The sequence below is a fragment of the Chanos chanos genome, chromosome 1 (assembly GCF_902362185.1).
Source record: "Chanos chanos chromosome 1, fChaCha1.1, whole genome shotgun sequence".
Taxonomy (NCBI): domain Eukaryota; kingdom Metazoa; phylum Chordata; class Actinopteri; order Gonorynchiformes; family Chanidae; genus Chanos; species Chanos chanos.
This window is the reverse complement of record NC_044495.1, coordinates 3,407,357-3,419,040: the sequence shown is the minus strand read 5'-3', so window position 1 is coordinate 3,419,040 and position 11,684 is coordinate 3,407,357. Positions and strand designations below refer to the sequence as shown.

At 41.6% G+C, this 11,684-nt stretch overlaps 2 protein-coding genes across 2 annotated transcripts in view; one reads left to right on the top strand and one right to left on the bottom strand.

Annotated features, from left to right (window-relative positions):
- The window catches only part of efr3ba (EFR3 homolog Ba (S. cerevisiae)), a 20,336-nt gene extending 17,478 nt beyond the window's left edge, over positions 1 to 2,858 (bottom strand). Inside the window, exon 1 of the mRNA XM_030776080.1 lies at positions 2,780 to 2,858. Within this exon, the coding sequence (XP_030631940.1) occupies positions 2,780 to 2,858 (79 nt within the window). The remainder of the gene's footprint in view (positions 1 to 2,779) is intronic.
- A 1,083-nt stretch (positions 2,859 to 3,941) lies between these two features.
- On the top strand, positions 3,942 to 11,684 carry dnajc27 (DnaJ (Hsp40) homolog, subfamily C, member 27). Its single transcript, XM_030789297.1, has 7 exons — positions 3,942 to 4,028; positions 4,888 to 4,970; positions 5,312 to 5,381; positions 5,886 to 6,050; positions 7,384 to 7,506; positions 7,861 to 8,021; positions 11,552 to 11,684. Exons 1-7 carry the CDS (start codon positions 3,942 to 3,944, stop codon positions 11,682 to 11,684), a joined length of 822 nt encoding a protein of 273 aa, XP_030645157.1.

The following is an 11,684-nucleotide window of genomic DNA, read 5'->3' as shown; positions in this document are numbered from 1 at the left end:
ACGACGCCGCCACTCTGACAATCCAAACAGTTCTCCCCTGAACTGCTAACCAGTCCTGAAACAGTGTCTATATTTAGTTCCTCCCCAGAGCCGAGGCATCCCTCAGACTCCAGCATAGTAACGCGGTAACTTTGCTTAAGATGCTTCTTCTGATTTACGGTTGTGCTTCAATAAAACACACACACACGCACGCGCACGCCCGCACACACACACATGTACACACACACACACGTACACACAAACACTCAAGTATCTAATTCTTATAATTCTGCTAATTTCATTTTACAGTCAGACCTAATTTCATCTAAAAGAGTCAGTGCTTGCGTTCCAATAAAACAGAGTGATTCTGAAATGAGATGAGAAGGTCTGAAATGAGAGGGATGAACAAATTGAATATTTGTCAGAATAGCACATATTACATTTCATACTGGGGTGATACGCCTCTGTAGCCTGTTCCTGCTGATGATTATTGTCTTGTTATCCATTTCCTTCTTTCTTTCTTTCTTTTTTACCATATCCACAGAAAAAGTATCTCTTTTTAAGAAGACACCATAGAGGTAGACAGGAGACCCCACGACTGTGAGTCTGACAATGCTAACAGAACATTTTTCACTTTGCCTGCAGTACCCTGATTTTGACTTTGATTATTATTTGGGGTTTTTTTGACACACGGAGACAGCTCATTCAGTGCACAGAGAGCTTGTTTTAATTACTGATGAAATTTAGGTTAAACACCAGAAACGCGTAAAGTATGAATTGATTCTCGTCTGGATTAATCAAGAAAGGGCTGTAAAATGGGTTTCAGTCTCTGAAGCCTTGGCTTAGACTGATCTCAGAGCATTTCCATTGTAAACAGAGTTTCATTTAAGCAGCATCCTTCATCAGGAAAACAGACCTGAGATCAGGGGCAATCACGCTTATTTAATTACATTATTTTTTTTTTTTTAAAAAAAGGCAATGTAATAAAACAAATAACATAAAGCATCATACCCAGTGAAGGAAACTACAGTAAAGAACCTGCACAGGCAAACAGAACGGAGAGACGTGATCATGCATGCTCACAATGAATCAACGCTGCATACTCTTTAATGTATGAGGCATGATTATACTCATAAACATCACGCATTTCTCAGTCTGAATGCAATAAGCGATTATGTGTTTAATCTGTTGCTTTACCATCATCCTGCATTCATCAACATCATCTTTATGGCATGTGAATTTCCACTGCACAGATGAAGAGAGACATCACTCATGTTTGGAAACACACACACGCACACACACACACGCACGCGTGCACACACACACACACAAAATAAATGTTAGCACAAAACCACAGGCAGGCACAGATAAATACTGTCCTTACCGTACATCGATGGAAAGACTAATGAGTTCCCTCCCTTCTGCCTCTTAGCCTGAAGCCCCTTTGATACACACACGCTCACACACACACCCACACTCACACTCACACACACACACGCGCAGCCACGCTCATGCTCACTCAGTCACATACGCACACTCTCACTCTGTGCATGTGACCAGTATCCAACGACCTTGGATTTTCCTCACAGTACCAAGCAGCCCACACACACACACACACATACACAACACTGCATAACACATAGGTCCACAAAACCAACACGCGCGGTCACACACACACACACACGCATGCACAGTCACTCTCTCACACACACGTCCACATAGTCCCTCTTCATCAGAGATGAACACATGCACACACACCCTAAGTCATTCATGTGTAACAAAGAGCGAGAGGGAGGAGGGAGAATAGAAAGCCAAAGCGTGAGGCAGTGGCGGAGAGAAAGAGAGAGAGAGTGAGACACCGAAGGAGCCTATTGGTTCAGCTGTGTGTCAAACAGCTCGTGTGCCCCTCCCCTTGCCATTACTCGTATCACAATAGATAGCTGTTCACTCACTCTCTCAAAGTCCTTCGGTTTCATACAGAGTAAAATAAAAAAAAAAAAAAAAAACTCTGTATCATCTTAAACACATACATTATTATTTAATGTTATTGTGCATCAACTAAAATGACTAAAATGACACGTGTCATTCTGCTGATCGGCCAATGTAATTCCTGCATGTAAAGTAGTCGGATTAAATTGAGCTAATGCTTACAAAGGTCATATTACAAAACAAGATGTGGTTAAAAGCACCATCACGGAGTGAATTCTGAATGCACCACTATTTGAAAAGATTAAGTGTACAGTTTCCAAATTCAAACCAGTCTTACATTTTATGGGCTGCACGACTTGAAGCAAAGTATTCCTTCTCAGATAATGAGAGAATAACAGTGAAAATAAAATTCTGGGCAGAATAAAGGCAGTGAAACTGGGGTCAGGTGGTGAATACCTTCAAGGCCTGATCCTTACCATGTGAAATGGCTCAGAGTTAAGCTAGTTACACTGTCGAGTCATAAAACACAAATTATACATGGCAGCGCACCACTCTAAAATTAAAATACTGCAGATTTCATCATTAAACTATAAATCACAGGCACAAATCTCAGGATTCCTCTATTTGAAAACTGTTTGTTTATTTCATGGACGTTTCTGCACTAGAATTAGTGGAATTTATTTATTTTGCTCTCTCTCTCTCTCAGAAATCTTCCATGTTTTTATACCAATGCACCAGTATAACTGTTAACCCAATAAAAAAATATCTTATTGTCCACTTTATTCTAAATATGTTAAGACTAGCGAGAGAGAGAGAGAGAGAGCGAGAGAGATAGAGAGAGAGAGAGTTGTAATAAAAGTGTGAAACATACCTCCACCAATTTGATGATCCAGAAAAGAGGTGCAGTCCAGTAAGAGTCTGCGGGTATTTGGGAAAGTAGGTAGTGGCATTTTTACAGATGTACTGGCTAAGTAAGTATGTCTAAGGTGTTCTTCAGACACCAGATATGAAAGACTTTTTAGAAAGTTGTAGTTCCCTGCAGTCTTGAATAACAGAACTGAGTGGCAATATCCCCCTAGTAATATTGACCTTCCTGCCTACCCGACCCCCCCCCCCCCCCCCCCCCATCCTCTCTCTCTCTCTCTCTCTCTCTCTCTCTCTCTCTCTCTCACACACACACACACACACACACAGAGTTGGTGGCTAAACCCTGGGCATAATGATTTTTCAAGCAGTTTGTGAAAATGGTGGTTTATATAACGTAGGCTACTATGTATTCTCGTAATATTTTGGATCGAAAGAATTTTAGTGTTTATATAGCTGTCTTTTATATGAACTTTCACTTCACCACTTTGACAGTGTCAGTTACATTGCCATCTCAGAATGGATTTAATGCATGTTCACCATTATTAAGATGGTTATTGAAAATACGATTTTGTTACGATGTTTATTTCGACGAATCAGTTGTTCAGGTTCAAAACATCCAAAACTGTCATCGTTACCATAGGAACGGGAATCCTGTACTTTGGAATGTATCTAGTCCAGTTGTTGTATCGATTTTTTTTTATGTTGATCTACATTTTAATACAAAATATAGTTTTTCACGTGACACAGACCCAACTTTACAAAGCATACATGTTTTGTTAAAACGCTATGATTTAGCCTCACGAGCTACCGTGTAGTCGAATCTGCTATTTCCAATAAAAAAATCAACTAACACCAGCTAGCTAGACGGTTGCTTGGTTATTTCAGGATTCTCAATACTGACAGACAAGCAAAGATAGTTTCACCGACTTATTATGATTTTTCCGACGAACATGCGTATGTTTGTGCGTTATTCGCCAAGTATAATGCAATGTCTTGAATTACAATTACATTAGCTAGTACGGACCATCAGCTGTCCCTAAACCAGCCTACGTATAGCTGAATAGCTAGCAGAGCGTACAGTCGAGTTAGTTACAGGTCAGACACTACTGTACTGACGTTTACCTCACTTCTCTGATAGGCAGAATAAGATAAGCAAGAACTGCAACATGGACACGAATGTACAAAAGAGACGAGAAAACAAAAAGTCATTGCGAGTTAAAGTTATCAGCCTTGGAAATGCGGAGGTTGGGAAGGTAAGCTTACTTGCAGCCTTCAGTTATATCAGATTTACTCGCTTTTTTATAGCATTGAAACGCAGCTGTCATCCATACTATAGAAACAGTACGGCTGTGTGATAGCACGTTCGTTGGAGAGGCCAGCAAATACTCTGAGGTTCAATACAGGTTGCATGAAATTAGCTGAGAGAAACAATACGTTATTTTCATCTGTTGCTTATTCGACCCGCACTGAATCATTGTTAATCTACATGATTTTGGAACAATGTCCGTTCAATTTTCATTTGAGGGTTTGGCAGTGAACTTTAGAGCTCACTGGTGCACAAGACATTTGAAATATTACACGTTAATCTTGCACGGTAAACGAGCTCTGCGAATGACCAACCTTCCAACGGACTGCGTTAACTGTTGGCGTATTTGCCTACTTTTGTCAGCCATAGAAGGATGGTCTTCTTAGTTCATTTGGTTTTCATTTATTGCGTAGAGAAAAAGGTATTCTCGTTAAGTAGGCCAATTTACTCCTTGTCCCTGATCATTCAGACCACTTGGCTGACTCAGACTTGGAATGGTCCTTATCATTGATTCGTGACAGTGTCAGTTTTAAAATGTGATTTGAATATAACTTGAATGAAATATATTTGGTAGACTTGAATTCCACCTTACAGGGCAAAAAGGACTATCGTGTCGGTATGTCTCACCATCTATTTGGACCAAATGTGTCTAGGCTAATTTCTCAACGAGGCTATACAGTTTCCTTACAGCGTCATGATCTATTGCTTCTGTCATCCTTAATTCTCTAAAGCTGACGAGGCTTCAAGCTATGATTTAATTCTATATCAGACTCACCCTTGCTTTTTCCATGTGTTTGTTCTTTCAGAGCTGTATCATAAAGCGCTACTGTGAAAAGAGATTTGTCCCCAAGTATCTTGCCACTATTGGAATTGATTATGGGGTTACGAAGTAAGTGACGTCATATCTAAGTAGTACACTGTAATGTAACAGTTCACGATATTAACGGTTCGTTTTGTATCACGGTTTGAGTTGAGAGAGAACTGAGCGAACACAGAGCAGAGCTTTTCCGTTCTTTTGGGACGTTTACAAATTGAAAACAAAAACAACACAATTTATGATTTATTTTACTGCTAATGATCAAAAGTATAAGCAGTGTGGAATGTTCTTCTGTACAAATAATCCGTTTCAGTCATTTGTTTTATCGTGGGGCATCTTAAGACAGAATTAAGTAACAAAGTAAACCACAAATGTAATCATCTCATTGTTAAGTGCAAATTATGTTTATTCAGAGTACAGGTACGGGACAGAGAAATTAAAGTGAACATCTTTGACATGGCAGGTCACCCTTTCTTCTACGAGGTAGGTTCACTTTCGTGGGTTTGTAACACGGTGCTTGTGATACTTGGTCAAGGGGCTCATGGTGATCTTTCTTCTGAAACAAGCTGTGTTTTCAGCGCAACTGCATTTTTATTGTCAGTTTTATGTTTCAGTGGGTGTCTGCTCTTTTGGAAAAAAAGATAATAAGCCACCAAAACAATATCAAGCATCACCTTCTTTCTTACAGCGACGCTAAAATCATTCTGTCAGTAATGTCCACCACCAGAGAGGGGCAGTATTGAGCTGTAGCCATGAAATGTGAGCTTTGAGGCCTGTCTTGCTCAGTAACAGTGGACTGAAGAGGAAACTCTAAGCCTGAGTGACTTAGATTATAGTCAGTGTTATATTTGTGCAGTCCTGATATAGAATAGGCTACGCACCCTCAGAATCATATTTCTTCACAGACCCGTACTGTTGTCACGTGTTGAAAATAGAACGGGCTGACCCCACGCTGACACGGAGTGTGTTTGTGTGTCGTGAGCGCAGGTACGTAATGAGTTCTATAAGGACTCTCAGGGCGTGATCCTGGTCTATGACGTGGGCTTGAGGGAAAGCTTCGACGCCTTGGACAGCTGGCTGACGGAGATGAAGCAGGAGATGGGGTCTCAGGCCAACATGGAGAGCATCATTTTTGTGGTGTGTGCGAACAAGGTCAGTTCGTGTCCTGGGAAAGGCCTGCACTTCCCACGCTGCCACTCTGCCAAAATGCGGAGTGCCCTCTGTGGTGCTTCCCAATGTGTACTGACAGTGTGACGATACAAAAATACCCCCTGTCAGTTCATGAAGATTTCTGCTGTCACTGTTTTTTTATTTTGAAAGGCCAGTTGGTGGTGTGAAAACGGTCTGGTATATAAATTGTGGGAGAAGGGAAAGATTATGGTTTATTATAAACCAAAAGTAAAACAGAATGCAGCTCACAACATTCTTTTGTAGTCTCACCAAATATCTACAGATTTAAATATGCAGCTGTGGCAGAAACAACATTATATGTAGTTGATATCCCTGTGGACATTGTTATCTTACACTCACAGATTAATTGCCAATAGCCAATCAGCCAAAACCTTGAGAATACACGACTGCACATCTCTCTCACCATGTCTGGCATTTTAATGTGACTTCATTGAGTTTGTACTGCTGTCATACATTTGTGTGAAAATGCTGGAATACGAGTTAACTGCAGAGCTAAGGCGGAATCAAAACCAGGTCTGCCGAATCACCACGAACTGGACTGTTTTTGGGTTTTTTTCTCAGTATGTCGAGGTTTAGTGTAGATCTTCAGTACATTGAGCTGACTGACTGAATGCATATTCTGGACTGCTTTCTACCTCTTAACTGACTGCTGTTATTAAAGTTTGCCCAGATTCTGTGTGTGGACACGTTCACACGGTCTGTGAACATGTAGAAATAGTCTTTCTTTTGCAAGAAGACTTGGCTAAAAAGCATAAAACAACTGAGAAACGTATTGTGTGTGTGTGTGAGAGAAAAGTGAGATTCTAGGGCTTTTTAAACCCAGCCTCTTCTCTCCTGTAGGTATATTTTACTAAAAGGTAAGTGATGGATTTGTGTATGTTTATGGGAGCTATAGGCAGTGGTAGTACTTTGTTACAATAGCCTGCTCTCTCCTGTAGGTTGATTTGTGTTTGAGAGAGGAGGAACGCGTAAAAGCCTTGTAAAACTAGCCCATTCTGTCTTGTAGGTGGATTTGTGTGTGTGTGTGTGTGATTGGAGAGAGAGAGAGAGAGAGAAAGTGTAAGAGCCTTATAGAACTAGCTTCTGTCTTGTAGGTGGATTTGTGTGTGTGTGTGTGTGTGTTGAAGAGAGAGACTGAGAGATAAAGAGGTAGAGCCTTGTAAAACCAGCCTTTTCTCTCCCGTAGGTGGATATGACTAAGAGAAGAGTGGTGGATTTGTGTGTGTGTGTGTGTGTGTGTGTGTGTGTGTGTGTGTGTGTGTGTGTTGTAAAAGCAGCCTTTTCTCTCCCGTAGGTGGATTTGACTAAGAGGAGAGTGGTGGATGAGAGTGAGGGGAGACTCTGGGCTGAGAGCAGAGGTTTTCACTATTTTGAAACGTCAGCACAGAGCGGAGAGGGTATCAGTGAGATGTTTCAGGTAATGTGTATCCCCTCACATTCATTATGTGACACCCGACCATTTTCACTACTCAGTTACCTAAAACACACAAATTCTTAATACCAGTCTTTACAGCCCCAGTAAAATGAAGTCGAAATTAAGGGCAAAGAAATTATTCAAAGAAACATTGTCTCCATCTTTAACTACATCCCCATGCACATAAAATTCTTATTGTGAAAGACAGTAATTAAGTCTGAAATCTTTCCCAGGGAATCTTTAATTAGAAACTCGAGTTGAATAAGAGGTCTTGCCACCTAATTTGTCTCTTGTCATCTCGGTGTCGTTCTGTTCCGTTTAAGAGTCTTTTTTTTCCCCTATTGTGGTATTGAACAGGCTTTCTTCTCGTCTATAACGGACATGTGTGAGAACGGAGGGAAGCGACCGACCCCCGAGGTCAGTGTGGGGTTCACTAAGGAGCAGGCCGACACCATCCGGCGGATCCGCAACAGCAAGGACAGCTGGGATATGCTAGGGGTCAAACCTGGGGCCACCAGGTGAGTGGTAATAGTCATTCCAGGCCAAATAAGAAACAGATTTATTCAGTTATTCATTTATTCATGATAATTACCTTGTAGTAAGTATATTTTGATGATTGTTTAGTAAAGTGTAATTACCAGTCTTTTTTTATACTGCGCATCATGAAAGAACAAGGGTGACTCAAACGAAAAAATTTATATTATGCCAGATATGTATAGCATTGCAAAAATGACTGGATTAGGTATAGATGACTGGCTGGTAACCATGAATATTTAATCCATCGCGCCTTATAAATGCCCCATACCCCCTCAGCTGCATGGTATTTTAACTCCTCCCTCAGTGAGTGATTGACAGTTCCTCTGAGAGGCACCCTTCAGATGTAATACAAGGCATTTTCTTGGCTCCTCTTTGTTATGAGTGAACTTTTCAGATATGGTGGCTTACAGGGCAGATGTGTTTGGTTGTCTTGCAGAACATTCTGCACATGCTCAGTAAAGAACACACTCAATACTGCACACTCCTCGTTCAACACGAACATACTCGTCATGAAGGAGTATTTAGTGTACAGGTGGAGGGGGTGGGGGAAAAGCCCTGAAAAATGCGGCATTGTGTTTTTGCCATATTCTACACTGCACTGCCTCTGTTTTCCTAAGTCACAGTGATGTCGGCTTGGCCTTTGCATGTATACTAATTCATAAGTCACAGTGACGTCGGCTTGGCCTCTGCATGTATACTAATTCATAAGTCACAGTGATGTCGGCTTGGCCTTTGCATGTATACTAATTCATAAGTCACAGTGATGTCGGCTTGGCCTCTGCATGTATACTAATTCATAAGTCACAGTGACATCGGCTTGGCCTCTGCATGTATATTAATTCATAAGTCACAGTGACATCGGCTTGGCCTCTGCATGTATACTAATTCATAAGTCACAGTGATGTCGGCTTGGCCTCTGCATGTATACTAATTCATAAGTCACAGTGAGGTCGGCTTGGCCTTTGCATGTGTACTAATTTCACCCTCTGGTGGTGAGATGATTTGCAGCATTGTTTGAGAAGAGCCGCTGCATGTTAGGGGTTATTATGGAGACTTGGTCACGGGCCCAGCCAACGATGTTTCCAACATCTGGTCACGCGTGACTTCTCGGATGCCGCGATCAAGACAAAAAAGAAAGATTCACCTCTTCTTTCCTTAACTTTCCTTAACTTAACTTAAACTCTGAAGTAGTAAATAGAGTGATGTTCCTTCTCTGTACCTACACTTAGGCACAGTAAGTACTCTGTGTTTGCCCTTAGCCAGTGAACTTTTGTACTTTAAACTCAGAGCAACAGCTGGAAGGTCGAACGGCTTGGAGGTAACGCTGGCTGGCACATTCTCTGACAAAGCAGCTGAGAGATCGTGGTCTCGACCCCTCTTGGGAAAACCAACCACGTTATGTAGCTGAACAAACGAATCAGCATCAGGGGGAGACAGGCTAATTGCCCGCTGTAGAAATGACCATTCATTAATTCATTCTAATGCCGTTCTCCCGTGGTCCTCTCTAATCTGAGCTCAAATGAAAATGCTTAACCGGATGTTCACTGACATGCAGTCAAACTGCCCCAGAGTCAGCTGAAATTGCTGTCGTGAATTGATGGTGTGGTGTGAAGGGACTTGGCTTTTGTTATTGGCTTTTGTATGGGACTCCATGCTTCTGATGGTTTCCATGCATTACCTCACCAGTTGCTGTGCAAAAGTCAGTCAACCCATCAACCTCTTCATGTAGTCTATGCATGTAGACTCTCATTGAATAGGGTAGAGGTGTCTCTGGTATCTCCATGTGGCCTATGCATGTAGACTCTCATCCTCTGCTTATCATGGTGCTAGAGCGTAGATCAGCACACCATGTATAAAACCATTTGGAGACAAAGACAAACATTTCAGTTCATATTACCTATGTCTCTGTTTAGAAACTCCAACTTTTTTTTGTTTGTTTTTGACAAATGACTGTGTTTAATGTGTTTAATGACAGTATGTAGCATCTAATATATGACATGTCTCTAAACTAGTCTACACCATACAAATAGGATCTGTGTGTTTGCTGTAGTGTAGAATAGGGTGTATGTGTTTACTGTGGTATTGAATAGGGTGTATGTGTTTGCTGTGGTATTGAATAGGGTGTATGTGTTTGCTATGGTATTGAATAGGGTGTATGTGTTTGCTGTGGTATTGAATAGGGTGTTTGTGTTTGCTGTTGTATTGAATAGGGTGTTTGTGTTTGCTGTGGTATTGAATAGGGTGTATGTGTTTGCTGTGGTATTGAATAGTGTGTTTGTGTTTGCTGTGGTATTGAATAGGGTGTATGTGTTTGCTGTGGTATTGAATAGGGTGTATGTGTTTGCTGTGGTATTGAATAGGGTGTATGTGTTTACTGTGGTATTGAATAGGGTAGAGGTGTTTGCTGTGGTATTGCATAGGGTAGAGGTGTTTGCTGTAGTATTGAATAGGGTGTATGTCTTTGCTGTGGTATTGAATAGGGTGTATGTGTTTGCTGTGGTATTGAATAGGGTGTTTGTGTTTGCTGTTGTATTGAATAGGGTGTATGTGTTTACTGTGGTATTGAATATGGTGTATGTGTTTGCTGTTGTATTGAATAGGGTGGAGGTGTTTGCTGTGGTATTTAATAGGGTGTATGTGTTTGCTGTAGTATTGAATAGGGTATATGTCTTTTCTGTGGTATTGAATAGGGTGTATGTCTTTGCGGTGGTATTGAATAGGGTGTATGTCTTAGCTGTGGTATTGAACAGGGTGTATGTCTTTGCTGTGGTATTGAATAGGGTAGAGGCATGACATAGAGGCATGACCCCACACAGGGTCATGCAGGGTAATCGTGTGAGTCAGAGTGTTGGAGGACAAACTGGAATCCAATTAGATTTCTCCTCACTGGCTAATCAGAGGCTCAGAGATTCCTCCTTGTCCTCCCTCTACATGAGCTGCTGCTCTGCCATGCCTCAGCGGAGCCCGGGCTACCTCCAGCTCCTTTTAAACAGGTGTCCTGGCTTCAGACACTGACCGAGAGATAAGTGGATGGGTGTCCTGGCTTCAGATACTGACCAGGGGATAAGTGGATGGGTGTCCTGGCTTCAGATACTGACCAGGGGATAAGTGGATGGGTGTCCTGGCTTCAGATACTGACCAGGGGATAAGTGGATGGGTGTGATGTGGAGAATTCAGCTGTCTCTGCCTCTCACCTGTATGCCCAGCCCAGAATTACGCAATCCTTCCCTCTACCATCAGGGATGCTTTCACTTTTCTCTCTGTCACAGAGCTTCTTGACTCAAAAGAATCCAAATACAAACACAAGAATTCAGTACAGGATGCATAAACAAAACAAAACAAAAAAAACCAGGATGCATGTCCAATGTTGGAAGAACTCTGAATGTCTCGTTTTATATACTTGTTTTGGCGTGTCTGTATTGAGTAATATTGTGTATTTGAGTAATATTGAAAAGAAAAAAAACAAACAAACAAGAAGTTTCTCTGCTTTTCCTTTCCCTGTCTGTTCTAGGGAGGAAGTCAATAAGGCATACAGGAAGCTGGCAGTGTTACTGCACCCAGATAAATGTGTGGCCCCAGGGAGTGAAGACGCCTTCAAAGCAGTGGTGAACGCTCGCACATCCCTGCTTAAAAACATCAAGTAG